Genomic DNA, 17,763 nt, shown 5'->3' on the forward strand with positions numbered 1-17,763 from the left:
CCTAAACAGCCAACAATGTATTAGCTTTTTTTGAGAATATCTACATTTATAGCTCTCAGATCCAAGCCCATTCATCCCTATCAAAGATGCAAACTCTTTAAAACAGGTCACATTTGTATATATATATTTTTTTAAAGGGTTAAGTTAATGTACTAAAACTGCTGGGCACTGTAGTTTTCAGGAAACTGTATATAATCAGGAGTGAATAGTTAATTTGTAGGGGACTATTTTTAGTGGTTGATTATTAAACCTTTGAGTATTTACAGCTACAGTGTATGTAGGATTGACTCATTGATCAAGTACAGTGACAAATGACACCTAAGGAGTGGCAACAGTACTAAAACTGATGTATTTTAAATTATATTTTTTTAGACAACAATGACACAGAGAAATAATCTACTTGGCTACACAGGAAATACGTGTTAGTAGGATGAATGAATTCTTGGATTTGATCTTTACATGGGACTGAATGACGGTATAAAAATAGAACACCACCAAGCTTATTTAAAGAGTCAAACGTACAATTCATCAACAGAAAGGTCAGCCTTCAGCGAAGTAATGGAGTGACAGTTTTGTCAAACTGCCTGAATCCTGTTTTATAGGGGCACTTGCAAATTGCTGTTGAGGTTCAGTCATATTGCACAAATAACTGAAAATGTTACTCTCTGTACTTTCCTTGTGAGACTTTCTTCATCCACACTGTTATTCCTTATCTACACCTGTCAAAGATGTAAGCAATTTAGGAGTGTCATGGCTACCTTTTTCTCAATTTGTCATCTCTTTTCCCTCAAATGAAATCATTTGTAAGCAGTCTGGCCTACATAATCTCTTATCCCTTGGCAGTCTTCACCTCACTGGACGATGAAACCCCCCATCTGTGAGAAAATATGGCCTTGTATGTTTAAGTAATAGCTGGCGATCACATATGATGGTATAAATGTTATAGACACATTCAAATTCATTAATTTTTTTTAAATAAATAATGCTCACAATAAAATAGGCCCTCCTGAGCTGGCACATACCGAGGCAGTTTCTATGAAAAGGACCCTACACTAGAAGCAATCACCAAAGTCACACAATAACACAAACAAACAATACAATCGAGACAGTGAAAGACCAGCAACTCTTCTATTCTGCAAGGTAAAATTACTGTTTTTGGAGAAAGTACTGGCTTTGCATAGAGCATAGACAAAGACTTCAGTTCCCTGTCAGAAAGCCCTGTCTGGTGACAAGGAAACTTTTTTTCTTCTTTTTTTGATACTGAATTGTGCAAAGGATTTAAGAGTTTGTAGGCATTGCATGTGATTATTATACCACGCTTACAATAGCAAAATGATGCAAATTCATTCCTAATTAACATCTGCTCTCTCCTCTTCGCCCTTCTCCAACCCAGAGGTCCAAAATAGCCGTATACGAGAAGATGTGGTCATATATGAAGTCTGCCGAACCGACTGTCTTCACTAAAACCACAGCGGAGGGCGTGGCGAGGGTCCGCAAGTCCAAGGGGAAATACGCTTTCCTTCTGGAGTCCACCATGAATGAATACACAGAGCAGCGCAAGCCTTGTGACACCATGAAAGTCGGGGGGAACCTGGACTCCAAAGGATATGGGATTGCTACACCGAAAGGCTCACAGTTAAGGTGGGTGGAATAGTGTAACAATAGGAGACAGTAACAAAGCTGATACTGTCCTATTGCTGCAATATTCCACCTACCCTGCTGTCCCTTTTATACTTCACCTTTATTAACAAGTCACTGCTGTCAGGCGAAAATCACCCACAAAACTTTAAGCATTAAGTTACAGTTTTCCTGTATTTGAATATTGATTGCTTCTTAAAAGTACTAAATTAACTATAAAGAATATAGCACCATCAATGTATTTATCATTATAATCTGGAAAAGCAAAAAAGAAGTCATAGGTTTTCACCCAGCAGCAGCGATATAGATGATTATGTTGAATATGCATAATATGTTTCATCATCTCTTGGACGCTTAATTCCTTCATTTCTGTTTTTTTTTGTCTGTCCATACTTTTCCTCACTCTTTTCTGCCACCTTTGTGTTTATTTAGGCCCTGTTATCTCCATTTCTTTGTCCTCTGTCACTGTCACTAGTCTGTGCTCACATCCCTTGTTGCTTTCTTCTCTTAACCACTCATTTTTTCCACAGGGCCACCTTAGAGGTAACTTCGTCCATTTGTCGTCTCGTCTCTTTGTTTCTTTCATCCTCACAGATGGTAGTCATGATGGTGATAATGATTATGATGGTTATGGTTATCACAGGAGAGATTTATGTACTGAATATGACCGCGAGGAGGGGCAGAACCTCAGACTGCTACATCCAGATCCACAAGGGGGAATTTATAGACGAACAGGAGGCAAAAAGAGAGAAAAAGGAAGCAGAGGGGCCTGGCCAATGGGGGGACTAGAAACTAAACATAATACAGGATCCCACTTCAAAAATACTTAGTCAAAAATGACAGAGAAGAAAATAGTCCTTCAATTCTACACAAATTTAAAAAAATAAAATAAAATAATGGCAATTGGACAACTCCAAAATAAAACCAGATCAGGAAGTAATCAATAGTTCATTGCATATATGAACATAGACATGCACATCAGTGTATGAACCTAAATAAAGAGAACATAAGATGGAGGAAATGAATGAGAAAGTGACTGAATTTAAGTCCTGAAGTTGGTCCTTTTGTTTTAATTTCCCCTTGGCAGACACTTGTTTCTCTGGCTTGTTAACGTGAGTCTACAGTAAGATTCCCAGTAGGCTTCACTGAGGTATTCTGTCATCGCAAATAATTCATTTTCAGGTGACTGTGACAGCAATATAGTGAGACTTTGTCTTCACGACGTTACGAGTGCCAGTCGAGGGGAAATAATTCACTAAATTCAGCAATGCCAGACCACTTGCTCTCTCTTCTCTCCCTCCATCTCTCTCTGTCAGTATTTTTCCTTATGAAAGGCAAAACACAAACAGCACATCAGCCTCACATCCTGTCCTATAACTTTCCCCTGTGTGTGGAGCAAATAAGCCCTGCAACACCCCAGTCACTGAAGTTTATCCCTTGTTATATACACACGAAGGTTTTCCTGTTTATGAGGGAAAAGTGACAGACAGCGAGTGGATCGGTCCCTTTTCCAAGCCCCCCTCCAGAACACATTTCTGGGATGATCCACGGTTGTCTCTGACTTCTCTCAATCAGCGGAAACCCGATCTAGCAGGTGCACACGTGGCAGGAAAGTGTACACGTCAGATGAGCCTGCCTCTCCTCTCGGTGCACTAATCACAGCGCTAATTTGACTTGATTATGTTGATGAGGAGAATGAATACCCTGATTATTAAAATGGATGTTAGGATTGCATGCTTTCTGAAGTATAGCTATGTTTATTTGTGATTATTGATATGTTTTATCATGACTGACAAAGACATGTTTGAACTGTTTTCATCCATACCTCTTACGTTGATGAGATTAGTCATGGCTTGTAGATTAGATCACTCCAGAGAACTCTCTCTGAATCTCTTAACTATTTTTATCCAGAGCTAAAACTATAGATTGCTTGTGTTTTTCCTCTGACTGACAACCTTTCAGTCACAAGCCAGCTCTTACCTGCTGTCTACCAATACACTCTGAGAGGACATAGGACCTCCAGAAATGCAGGTGTACAGACAAAGGGGTAGACTAACAAATAAGCAGGCAGCAGTGACCTTTTTGTAGAGATTTTCCCAGCTGATAACAGCATTTCACAAACAAAAGAGTGGCAGTAGGAGAAAAGACAGACAGCAAAGTCTTTTACAGGTAGCTGTTAAAAGCAGAGACAAACCAAAGAGAGGACACAATTAATTTATATAGGGCATGCAGGGAATAAGTTGACAAAAGCAAATCCTTCAGCCCCAGCGGCCATGTTTTGTAGACACTCCTCTGGACATTGTAGCAGTGGAACAGGCCACATATTGAGGCAATTGAGAGACATTTGCAGGAATAGTGAAATGGTTAGAATCAAGGAAGGTTAAAACGTATCTTTCTCATAAAACCACTGTTGGATTGTCTCCTATAAAGGTTGTTTTTTCGCATTTCAGCTAAATATAAGATTGGAGAGATCTGAAAGAATCTCAAGACGTGCAATCCATTTTGTTAATTTTATTTAATCTGTTAAAGTTATGCTATTGTTGTATAGTAATGCAGTTGAAAGTATGGATTCTTTGATGCTTTCTGGGTGATGCACTGAAGTGCCAGTGCGAACATCTGAGCTCTAAGAGTTGGCTGCTAAAAGGCAAAGCATTCACAAGGTATGCTTTGTTGTTAAAAAAGCAAGCTAAAAGGAAATCAAACAAACCTGGGCACCATGAAAAGGATTGCTTCCTTTTTGTCCAGAGGCTGAAACTCAGTGTTGAGAACCTTTTTTAAAAAAATCCTTTCTTTCAGCTGCACCGCTAGGCAATAATCTATTTTATAAACAGTTTCTGACAACTAATTAACCTATTTCAAGCGGGTTTCAAATATGGGCAAGTTGATTTAGTTAATTTACTAAAGAAATAAGTCAATTATTTCTCCTTACAAACATGTCTGATACAAAGAGCTTAGCTGAATACATGTGCACACACTGCAAGAATACCTGATATTTGCCCTGTGTCCCTGAATATTGTTTGGAGGTCAGTCCCTTCAGGGGTGCTATAGGAAACTGGAGCCGCACGCACGCATTCATGCTCACACACACACACACACACACACACACACACACACACACACACACACACACACACAGAAAGAGAGAGAGTAGCAAGAAGGCAGGAGAGCATCAGGAGGGGACAAGAGCACCATTAGCAGGCTGCAGAAACCTGGTTTACGCACCGTATACCAGCAATCTGACACTCACTGGGGAGCATCCTGTGTTAGAGCAGCCCAGTACCAGAGAGCGACAGAGGAGACATACAGTAAAACTTATTTTTGTTTTATAAAAGCAGAAAAGGTTAAACTAACAGAAATAAGAAAGTGTCTGAAGTAGAAAAAAAGTCAAAGAGATAGAGTCAGAGAGAGTATTGTCTGGGGTGCATCCTTCCCCACTAACCCACCTTTGTCCCTTCAACCCCTCTGATTTCTCCCCTTTCTGCTCCCTCTCCTCCTCGTTTCCCTCCCCTTCTCCCTCCAGGCTGTGGTCCACGTCCATCTTGTCTGTCCCTCCATCCTCTGCTCTGACCAAACTATCTTATCTGTCCCTCCTTTTTACTTAAAGAAACGCGGTCAACCTGGCCGTGCTAAAGCTCAACGAGCAAGGCCTGTTGGACAAATTGAAAAACAAGTGGTGGTATGACAAAGGAGAATGTGGCAGCGGGGGAGGGGATTCCAAGGTTAGCCCTCTCTGTCTGACCACCCCACCACTAGGGGGATAGGGGTCGCTCACTGGATAGGCAGTGCACACGGCCCCTGTCCTGGGAGTGTAACACATGCATCTGCCCTGGCGAAGAATCAAACAGCAAAGAGGGAGGGCAAAAAGTGACAGCCTCTCCTGGGACACCCTCCAGCTTCAAAAATAGGCACAATGTTGCATCTGCTGTCAGTGGTGTGTGCCTTTTAATACGAAAGGTTCAGACCTAGTGACAAAGGTACAACACTTGAGCTTGTTGAGACACAGAAAAAAAAAACTAAAAAAACAGCAGAAAAAAAGTTTCAAAAAATCAATTGGTTATTTAGAATATCAGTATATTATATAATGATAAAAAAAATGCATTATCATGCAGGGAAATATGTCCCCTTTGTGCGTGAGTGCCTGCCAAAATAAATCAAGTACACGTCATGATAATAATCCTTTCAAATGTGTTTGGCACCGATCTGCTAATGCCCCTCTGAAAGGTCAGAGTGTGAAGGTGGAAAGATAAAGAGAGCAATTACTGTCAAGACAAGAATATTGTACTCCTAGTGGCCGCTCTGGGGAGAGGAGAAAGAAGAAGGAGAGATTTGAGTGAGAGTCAAATTGCAAAGAAGACAGAGACACCAAACCATATGAACGTTATCACTCCTTCAACTCAGAATCTGTTTGTCCAGTACATGCCAGATGAAAGAGTTTTAAAATATTTAATGAAAAACGAGACCCAAGTGTAATTGTAACTCTCCGATCCTTTTCAGCTCAGGTTGACTTGAGGCAGAGGGGAGAATGAATAATTGATAGCAGCAGAATGCAATTACAGGATAGTTTCCTTCATCTCATGTTCGTTGGTCAGATTCCAACGGCTATTTAGTTCATAAATTTCAATGCAATCTGACTATGTATGCATCTATCATAAAGGTAGAAAAAGCCAAAAAGATTATCTTAAAAATGTTTTTTTCTTTTTGAGAAAAAAGTGACACCAAGGGGTCCAGACCAACTCATCCCATCTGCATGGGCTGTGTTGGGAATAATAACAGGTTGTGTGTTCATAAGTAGCCAATGCAAATAAAGGTTAAATCATAGACTGCATAAAAAAAATGGATGTAGCCTCTCTGTTGAGGTCCGTTCTCTGAACTTGATCCAATCATCCTCGCCTACCGGAGTCAAACTTTTGGGCAATGATGTGACATTGCGGGGAGGGACATATATCCATCTGGCTGACGTATATCTCAGAGGAGAAGTGAGGGCCAGCGGCTAGCTGTCACCTTAAGAGGCTGCGTCCCTATTTATTTATAAACCTACAATAAAATATTTTAACTTTCAATAAAATATAAACTAGCCTGGTACAAAAAAAAATCACCTCCCTCAGTGTTGTCATGGAGATATGACCTAAACATACAGACTAGAATGTTTTTTTGTACCAGTCCTTAAATAGGTTTAATTATGCTGTGAAAACTGCCATTTAACATGGGGGTCAGTACAAAATTGCTCTATGGTGCAAACTACTCCTAGTGGACACTCGGAGAACTGCAGCTTTTAGCACTTCCCTATTGGGTCAACCAGGAAGTCGCTGTGGTGGGGGCTTGGGTTAAATGTGAAAACATAATTTATGCAAGAATAGACTAAGAAATATGTGTTTATTTAGAGAGCATAAGACCATTTGTCTTAGTTTACTCTCAATCAGTAGTAAAACAAAACGGCACCAAACAAGTGGGCATGTTTTCAGGGCTCAGACTTAGCTACAAAGGCTAAACCAGCTGAAGTTGTCACATCAATCTACCGGTCTAATAAATTAAAATAAATGGAATCAGCATTTCCTAATATAGAGGGACAAGAGCAGCTGGATTAAAAAGCCTTAAAAATGTGGCTGTATAACATTTTATGCCAATTAATTTGGTATATGTTGACATATTTTACGAGATGAATGGAAACGCTAGATGAAACGTCAGAAGACTACCAAAGTCAGGATTCGCCCTCTGTAGATCACGAATGTCTGTTCAAAATTCCATGCTAAACCACCCAGATATTGTTGATATTGTTATTTAAGTCTGGACTGAAATGAAAATATTTATTAGGAAAGAAAAGTGCGATCAGAGAAATCTGAGACAACAAGAGAAATCCTCAGCGACACATCCAGTTTTACTCTCCCAGCTGTAGCACAGTGCTAGCCGGATGCCAATAGTCCTGAATTAACAGTACTTGCCTCTGGCTCGGAGAAGGATCAGCTGGGGCAGCATGGGTGTGTTACCTGAAGTGACAAAGGTGGGTCCCACTCATATGTCTGTAGCTCGCCTTAGCTCCTCGTTCCCCCCAGCCCCTCCTCAACGAGCATACACACATGTACTCAGTGGGATCCAAACTAGGTCACTTGATGTGAACAAAAAGTACTTTTCTATGTAACTGAGCTGTGCAATGCAAATGTGAAATACCCTAATAACATAAAATAACATGACCTATGATGTTATTTATGTTATTTTTACACGCAAAGAACCCCGGTAAACCTTGCAGTTTTGAAACTGAGCGAAGCAGGCGTCTTAGACAAACTGAAAAACAAATGGTGGTATGACAAGGGAGAATGTGGACCCAAGGACTCTGGAAGTAAGGTCAGTCTCACGCTGCTGTGGCCCATAGAACGCTATAGCCTGAAACTCTCATCCAGAATACGCTCCAGATTACTGCAACTACTGTTTTAGCAATAGTCAATATTCTCAATTAGCCTGAAACATATCTTGAATGTACTCCACAGTAGATTTAACTGTCCATTCAGTAATTTCGTGTACAAAATTTTTCCCAGTTCTATTTTGATCCTGGACCACATTTACCTAAATATGATTAACTCAAATTCTTGTTCAGTTTCTGTAGCAATCTGTGGCAATCCCATCTTCATTACAGATAGCATTAGAAATATAATGTTAATTTTGATTATCATCAGCCATGTTTTGTTTTCTCATACACTACCACATTTTTGGTAGCCTAAAACAAATACCAATGTTTCTTTAGCTTTAGCATTGGTAGCGTATTAGAAGATATTGTTTTTTTCCTTTGTGTTAAGATTTAATCAGGATTAGGCTGTCTGTCTATTTCCATAACTTGGAGTAACGTGGTAATGCTTCATGTTACAGGTCCATATTTCTTAAATAATATCCTAGGTAGTTTTGTGGAGGAACTCTGTTATTTTATTTGTACACACATCACATAAAGTATTTATACTAATGCAAATAAATTACTAAAGACTTGAGTGCAGGTCAGCAGAACCTTCATGGGAATGTTGTCAATAGACGAGCATTCAATTTAACATATATGGAGAATATAGTTTTCAATAATAAATGAATACTGAATTAATAATAACAGGTTTAAGTGGGGCAGTTTTTACCTCTGGAAATCAACAACTGTATATTAACTCAACACCACGACTCAATTTTAACTAAATGAACTGCTAAAACTCCAGTTACCTTATATATCAAACCAAATCTTTTCACAATGTTTCCAAAAATGTTTGTAGAAAATGATGGACCTGTGAGATAAAGTGTTGCCACAGTTTGTTAGCATTCGCTATTAAATTGCAACAGTTTATTTATAACCTATGTCACACATCAGTTAAATATCCATTGTTTTGTTTCAGACTAGAAAATAAATTATTAAACAAGTAGATATAGAGCATAGGAGCTGCTCCACTTTAGATGTAAAGACTGCTGGAGCCTTTAAACTCCATTAAAATTGTACTGAAATGTCATCTCGGCTCAGATTAAAGCCTGCTCTTTTTCTTACTTAAATGAATGTAGATTCAAGCTGCTTTGATATTATGTTACTAATATGTTATTTGTAGAAATGTAGAATGTTCTGTAGTTGTAGTGTAGTATGTAGTGACTGTTGTGGTGATGTTAATATTAATTGTAGTTGTAGAAGTAGAATATAATTGTATGATAATCCATTATTAAGTGATAACAAATGTAATTTCAGTAGCTTGCAATAGTGCATGTGCAACAGCATAACACTAAATGTCACTTAATGATTTTTTCTCTGATGAACTCCGTTGCTGTGTCTAACCCACTGTACCCTTTGTCTCTGTCTGCTTTTTCCCACCACTTTGCCCATACTATCACCTCCTTCACCCCAACTTTTCCTTCACGTCCTTCTCCTGCTTACTTACACTCTCCTCTTCTCCCGTCTCACAACTTTTTCCTCGACCTCTTATCCCACCTGCCTTTTCTTCTCTCCTTAATCGCATGTCGTCTTTTTCACACACCTGAACTTCATGCTCCATCATCATCCTACTCTGCTCATTCTCATTCATACTCATTCTCTCCCTTTTGTTTTTCTTTTTTTCTCATTGAACCCTTCGCCCTCATCTCTACCCCTCTGCTGCCTCCTTTACCTGAATTCTCCCTTCCCCTCATCCCCATCCTCTCCTCAAAACCTCATCCCGCTCCCTCTCTCCAGGACAAGTCATCCCAGGCTCTGAGCCTGTCCAACGTGGCGGGGGTCTTCTACATCCTTGTGGGCGGCCTTGGCCTGGCCATGCTGGTGGCCCTGGTTGAGTTCTGCTACAAGTCACGGGCCGAAGCCAAGCGCATGAAGGTGGACCTTAGCCCCCCCCACTGCCCCAGCCCCTCCCCCAGCACCCAGAATCTAGCCACTTATAGGGAGGGGTACAACGTGTACGGCTCCGAGGGGGTCAAGATATAGGGGTAGGATTTAGAGGCTCCCATATAGGTGGGGTAATGGTGGTGTTGCTCATGGTGGTGGTGCTGTAGATTATTGTATTGTCGATGTAGAGGCTGACGCAGCAGCCCCACGCAACTCTGTTGTTCTTCATGTGGTGATGAGGCTGCGGTCAAGCATTGTGGAACCAATGTAGCTTTTTATGTTTCCTGAAAGCTTATTTTGGCTTTTTTTGTTTCTTTATTGCATATTTTCTTAGATTATTGGGTTTAAATTGATTTTGTTATGGTTGTTATTTTTTTTATTCTTTAGCATTTCACCCCCGGCCTGATTGGGGTCAGATTTGTGCGACTACATATTTGGTTCCATCGTCTTTGGCTGCGTATGATGGTGGTGATGATGATGATGATTGTGATGATGATGATGATGATGATGATGATGATGATGATGATGATGATGATGATGATGATGATGATGATGATGATGATGATGATGATGATGATGATGGTGGTGGTGGTGGTGACATTGGTGGTGATGCTCTTGGCTCATGACTTGATTAGGCACCTGCATTGTAATTTTAGCTAATAGTTAACAAAATAATGACGGAGCAGGGATGCATAACTCCATTTTCTGAGGCTAACGCCGTTGTATTAAATACATTTGAATATAATGCATAGGGCTGCAACAAACAATTCTTTTCTTTATTGATTAATTATTGCTTTTTTTTTCCAACCGACAGTCAAAAACCCAAAGATATGCATTGTACTACCACATAATAGTTTCTCACTTTACAGTAAATGAGCTAATCAATGAACTTACAAATAATTTTACTGATGATACTTTACATAACAATCATAAAATAATCAGCATACATTATAAAGGTTTTAAGTTTATAATGCTAATAACTCAAACTGTCAAATGTTCTTTTCCTAATATTTCAAATTAATCTTGGCTGAACTATTGGAAGGATTTAGCAGTAGTCTTCATTGGTTCTTCACTCCACTGAGAGCAACATTTTGTTACTGTGGTGTTCCTCATTAAAATCTGTGACCGCTCCTAGCTACAAATTAATTAGCTAACGTGTGGATACCAATTATCACTAATTTGGGTCTGACTAAATTTCTTTCAGCCATAATGTGATAGACATCTCTGGGATTAAAAAAAACACTTCAAAGTTGTTTTTATGTCAGTGGATGTCAGCCTTAATTCACAGAACAAGACAAGTAACACCACAACAATGTCAGAAAGACATGTGGGCATGAGTTTACATGAAATGCTTTGTTTATTAAGATCCCTTAAAGCTGGTTTACGCTGGGCCAATTCAAACCAATATAGGGTTTGCCTCCACTTTTTACAGCTTGATTTCAAGCATTCCCTAGAAATACTGATTTAATCGTGGTAACATGTACTATATAATCAAGGAACGTTGTGTTATCAAGGGAACAAATTAAATAGCTGGATGGTTTGTTAAACCCAGCAGGATTTTGTAATTGCTTTTAATTTTTGTCCATAGATAGTCAACCTGCAACCATTAGTTGATTGAGTGACTTCTTTAAATTCTGAATCCCCGAATCACATCTGAATATGCTACTGATGATAAGTCAATTCCTTTTGAGAGGATATTTACTTAGAGCTAATCAAAATAGTGGCAGTGTTTTTATTTTTATTACCTGATATGCCCTCATAGATCTGCAGTTACTAAGTTAAAATTAATTTGTTTTTTTCCAAATGTAAATCAGGCTGACCAGGACTAGAAATATTTAGTGTATACATGTGACTTGATTTACTAACAGCAAACCATGGAACAAAAATCTGCAACCGCTAGCAGTTGGTTTCCTATCAAATCTGTACAATGCACGTTTAATGTGTCGTCCATAAACTGGAGTTGTGCACCCCTGTCGTAGACGGTCCAAACAAGCACTCGGACTTATTCCACCCCTGACTACTTCCAAACAGCCCAGTTACTTAGTGTTAATGCAGAGGAATAATTGATGAAGCAAACACTTCATGTAGAATGACTACTTAGTGATGATGTTGTAAACACATGACTCGTGTTTATTGATGTAAAAGAGCAATTAACTGAAGTAAAAGGAAACACTGGACCCTCAATTTGATGATCTGCTTAACCAACCTTTCAAAGGCATTATAAGGTCATATTTGATGATCACATGGAGGTAGGTCAATACACAGGATGTGAAAATAAAGACACTTAAATGTGGAACACTAATTGGATAGTATATTTCCCAAGGAAACATGCCAATTTCAGATCAGGTATAAAGTTTACTGCAGATTAACCATTGTGAGAGTGTACTAAATACAGTTTATAGGTTCCTTGAAAATGTTGTAAGATGCTCTTTAAAAAGAAGCATATTGCATGTTTTCTCTTTAGTTTCATTAAAAAAGAGGAGGGGGAGGAGAAACCTTTGTCGCTGTTTCTGGCAATTTATCACCAAACACTGTTGGCTGTTTGTAGCTTTAGAGTAGACGAAATACCAGTACTTTTAAATGCCTATTTTTCAGAATTTTTCCTCTAATTCATGTATCCAAAATTGGCTTTCACAAGACTAGATACTGTATGAATTAGTTTATAAATAATTTGATAGCAAATAGCTATGCAAAATGCTGAACCATGTTTTCTGTCTTAGCATAATTTACAGAGATAATTATCTCTGGATTGTTAATTATTTCTGTGGGAAAACCCTCTTACTTCACTTATAGCAGAAGCAACACCCATTCAACTCACTAAGTTCTCAAAAAAATGCACAGTCATTTGTATAACAAAGGTTTTGGGAGGGAAATTGACTTAGCATCATCACAGAGTAGCCTGTCTGTGTGAAGGGTCGCCCTTCTCCGAGCAGTATACAGTAGTCAGTCACTCCCTCTCTATAAATCTGAACCCTTGAAAGAAAAATCACTCCCTCATGTTTTCCTTTTGTCTTTTCAAAGTCCTCACCTTCTAAATCCTTTAAATCCTCACCTGAATTGTTCAAATTACTGAACCACAACCCAAAACCCCAAAAATGCATGGTCACCTATGAAATGCAGATGTCTACAACCCAAATCCTGTACATGTACATGTTTGCTGATTGTTGCCTGCTTTTACATGTACTTTCGCCTTCAGTGAAACTATGTCACCTTGGCATTTGCAGTGTGTTTTAGTGAGATTTGAATGTGTCGTTTGGGGTGCATTCACACATGAGGTCACAGGCATTTCTACACGTAGTTCACTTTGTTTGAGTAGGGAGAAAAATGTATTTTCCAAGCACTTTTTGATGAATTCTGTTCAGAAAAAAACAAAACTTAAAGGAATAGTTCACCCACAGACAATGCAAATTGCATTCCCTATGGGCCCAGAAAAGGTTTTCTAGCGAAACAGACTCAGGCCAAACACGAGAAAGCAAAAAGGCATTTTCAGATTATCCTCCTGTGAAAGAATAAGTTAAGTGCATGTATGCACAACAAATCCCGGGAAATGCTTTGTTTAGCATTAGTTTGGATTTCAATGAGCCCAGGAATAGATACAACATATGCACACTTGGACAATGCTGCAAAGAAAGTGTATGGGACATTTTAAAATGTTTTATGATGTCTTTCGTTCAGCATCAGTTAAAGTCGTTTGCACTGATATGCTTTTATTTTTTGGGTGTTCTGCTCTCCTAAACGCCATTTGATTAAAAAATTAAAAAAAATTCTGGAACTATAGAGAGCCTAGGGAGGTAAGTACTGTATAAAATGTATATTGTTTCTGGGTTAACTATTCCTTTAAAATTGTTCAGTAATTTTCCAGTAAATGAGTTAACCAGGAAGTAATAGTTTACTGTCCATGACTTTTGGAACAGATAGAAGCAGCAAAATTTACATTTGAGGAGCTGCAACCAACTGTTTGGCAGGTTTTGCTTGACAAATGACTTCAGCAATTAATCAATTCTGAATATTGTTGTTGGTTTGACGGTGACAAATGATTAATTGTTTCAGCACTATCATTAGTTATAATGTGATCTTAGCAGCAAAACTACCACAGTATTGTTTCAGCCGTGTGTGATTGCACCCTCAAACCTTTCTACCTGTCAGTGTACTCGTGTGTTCAGTGTGTGTACAGGCACATGCATGTATAAGCGTTCTTTGTGCATGTGTTTCTATAGAAATATCTGTCTTTACACAAGTTTGTTGTTGCACAGTATTTTACGCATATGACATGATTTTTTTCTTTTTAACTAAATTTCCACTCTGCCATCTCCCTCTTCTCCAACCGCCCCTCCACCCTTCCTCATATAGCTGTCTTTTTCCGAAGCCATGCGGAACAAGGCCCGTCTATCCATCACAGGAAGTGTCGGGGAGAATGGCCGCGTCCTGACGCCAGACTGCCCCAAAGCCGTGCATGCTGGCCACGCCTCCTTCCGACACCCCGGCCTTGCAGTGGTCTCCTCCGGACTGCCCTGAAAACCAAAAACACCTGCCGTGCCTTAACGACACACATACATACAGACTCTGACAAGGACACACACACATGCAGTCACACACTTACTATTATCATGAATGACACACACACACACACACACACACACACACACACACACACACAAAGTTTAACATGCATATAATTACAGATGCTCAAATACTCACATTTTTTCACACTTGAATATACAGTACAAACACACACTGCGCATCATCATCTCACTTTCCTGCTGCCATTGACTTATTTTACAAGAAATAAGTGAAATTCAACTGCGGAGTGAACAGTGGAGGAAAAAAAGAACAACCTAGGCTATCACACTTGCCTGCAGCATTCATTTTATTGTTTTTCAGGAGGATACCATAGTGATATCCACAAACCGACAGGAAACCCAGCACAGACTTACATGAATTGAGCTATGAGCTGTGAACATGACTGCAAAACTGATCATGATGATGATAGTGATAAAGATGATGATCGCAGCTGATGGTAAAAACAAAAAAAGAAAAGAAAAAGACAACCAAACAACTCTGCTCCTGTTCTGTCTACGTTGGACAATGTTGGCCAACAAGCCGCACCCCTTGACAACGCCTTACTGAGACTACAAACATTGTTTTCATCATCATCATCATCATCATGGTCATCGTCATCTTTACTTGCCTGCAAAGAGTGCCAGGTATTCTCACCCTTAGAAGACCAGAAAACTGTAAGCTTGAACGTTCGGACTGTGCAAACCCTCTACTTTGCCATGGACGGTTCAAACTGAATGAAAATGCTTTCTTACTACGCATACAGAATGACCGGCGAGATAATCAGCCAATATAGAACAGAAGCAACCTCGTAAACACAGGTATGGTTGATTGCAGCCACAGAATTCACAGGGGTTTGTAAAGAATAAAATAAGCAGTAGTAAGTCCTTCATCAACAGCATTATCATGACAGTAGAAAAGCTAAATAGCAAATTGATGACTATTTTTTGCCAACTGGCAAAGGCGAGATTTAAACTGTATATTCAGTGATGGAAATAAAATATAAAACACATGGGCAGGTCTCAAATGGCTACCTAACAAAAGTGCTTCTCAACCTGAATATTGGAACCTTATAGGAAATGAATGATGTAGGAAATACATGTGATGTTTAAAACATTTGGGATTAAATATTTTAATTGTGGAAACTAATTCTGCTTCCATGTCCTCTTGAATAATTCATCCAAATAGCCAGGCAATTGAAAAGGCAAATCAATCAGTCCATCAGTCTTTGCATGTTTCTCCATAGTGGGGTGACTAGAGTAGTAAACCATTTGTTTCAAGGGCCATAATAAGGTTGAGAACCACTGGTCTATGCTGTGTGCACTTCATTTGACTTATGCTATAGGTATCATTTTCAATTTCTCCAAAAGTTATGACTCTAACATGCCGTTTGGTTGTCATTTGAGATCCTCAGTCTTTTCCAGTTTCCGGGGAAAGGTACCATATCAGAAAGCTTGCTTTTTAAAACTGTTGTAAATAACTGCGTAGCAAAACAGAGCTCACCTGTCTTTTTTAACCATCTTAGATAACAATTCATTGCAATAATGAATATAAAAGAAAATGCCACTACTTGTAATTAAGATCAAATCTTTTTTTAATAAATCTACATATTATATATAATACAAATAAATATATATCTATACGTCTATAGAGAGCTATAGAAGACATTGATCACAGATTGTCAGAGGCCATGGCATACATTCTGTTATATGGCTGTTTTTTGATAACTTGAGAATATTAATATGCCACACAGTCTTTGTGTGTCCTGCTCAACACTGAATGTCCATCTGGCACTCACACGGACACACACGTAGAAATGCACGTACACACATTGTTGCATACACAGGGTCAGCTCAGAGTGATCGCTCCGGCACCATGAGAGGTTCGGACCATTTTATTTTTGCTTGTCTGTGTTCCACTAGTAGTTAGTCACTGATTATCTCTGTCCAACTGTGTTTTTTTTAAACCCAAAATCTTATGATGGTGAGCTCCAAAGGCCCCTGAAACAGCAGGTAGATACCAGTATTCAGCACTGGAGCCGATACAATGAGGACACATCTAGGCAGGTCTCCAGAGAGGATGGACCACTGTGATGACTGTGCTGTCGGGAACAATGCTGTCTGTTGTGTGGAGAATGTAGCATTTGGGTTGCATTTTATATGGTCTTAGTGCTTTTAATCATTTTTCTTCTCACTAGACGTAAGTCAGCTACAGATTGAAACACAAGTTCAAATTGTGCTGTGTGTGCACTTTTTGGGACATATTTAGATCCATCATGCTTTGCTAGAGTAATCAATCCTACAAAAGTATACATTGCTTGAAGAACAATTAGGAAAGGAAAGATATATATTTTTATGGATTGACATCAGTGCAGTCTTACTTATTTTTGTTGGGATACAACTTAGCATGGTGGTGATGCTTACATAATACAGTGATACTGTATGTGGGAATGAAATACTGTGTTTTCTGCTCCGCTAACCTCTCCTATTCTTCTTTGTCTACTTTATTTTTAAGAAATTCACTGTTTATCCTGTGTCCTACCCCCTATTCCCCCAGTTATCCATGTTTCTCTTGTTTTGTCTTTTCCTTCCATTTTTTCTGCTTTCAAATCCCCTCCTTTCCCACTGTACTACAGAACTCCCTGTACAAAGTGCATCTCAGCAATGACAAATTATTTTATTTTCTGCCCTGACACACTGCAAAATAATGTGAAAGAGAACTCGAGACACCAACTGACAATCTGAGCTTCTTCTGACTCTTTGTTATGAACATTGTGTACTATTTACGCCATAACCTCTAACATTTCACACACACACACAAAAAAAAACACTGAAAAACGTATACTTCTTTGTTAAACTCACACACACGTACCTCATCATGCATCAGTCCTGCATTAAATGTATTCAAGTCAAACTCGACAGACTAAAGTATAAATAGAAAAACAATATTTTAAAACCACAGGTATCTTAAACAGCAACCCTCTTTATGGATAAAAAAAAAGAACAAGGTAGACAGTTTCCAATCACCTCCTCTCAGCCCGGGGGATCAGCGCAGCAGCACTGCAGTGATCCAACATGAGAGAAATCATGAAAATAGTGGATACATTTCTGAAGAGACAGTTCTGATCTAGCTATCACCACACCAGGCTGTTAAAATCTTCACGATACTTTTGTGTTTATTTCTTTGTCACACGCAATTTCAAGCGTAGACAGCAAAAAGCAGACTGCTGGGCTGTCAACACTCTG

At 39.1% G+C, this 17,763-nt stretch overlaps 1 protein-coding gene across 2 annotated transcripts in view; it reads left to right on the top strand.

Moving 5' to 3' along the window:
- gria4a (glutamate receptor, ionotropic, AMPA 4a) overlaps positions 1-14,476 on the top strand; it is a gene marked incomplete at its 3' end in the record, with an annotated part of 102,785 nt that extends 88,309 nt beyond the window's left edge. The window contains exons 15-18 of one of the 2 annotated variants that reach the window (XM_083914404.1): positions 1,394-1,641; positions 5,243-5,357; positions 9,815-9,952; positions 14,312-14,476. In XM_083914404.1, coding sequence (XP_083770530.1) covers positions 1,394-1,641; positions 5,243-5,357; positions 9,815-9,952; positions 14,312-14,476 — 666 coding nt within the window. Of the gene's footprint in view, positions 1-1,393; positions 1,642-5,242; positions 5,358-7,862; positions 7,978-9,814; positions 9,953-14,311 lie in introns of both variants that reach the window. The other variant, XM_083914403.1, reaches the window with a different exon arrangement.
- Positions 14,477-17,763: the final 3,287 nt, after the last annotated feature.

This window comes from Echiichthys vipera, assembly GCF_963691815.1.
Source record: "Echiichthys vipera genome assembly, chromosome: 5".
NCBI classification, from domain to species: domain Eukaryota; kingdom Metazoa; phylum Chordata; class Actinopteri; order Perciformes; family Trachinidae; genus Echiichthys; species Echiichthys vipera.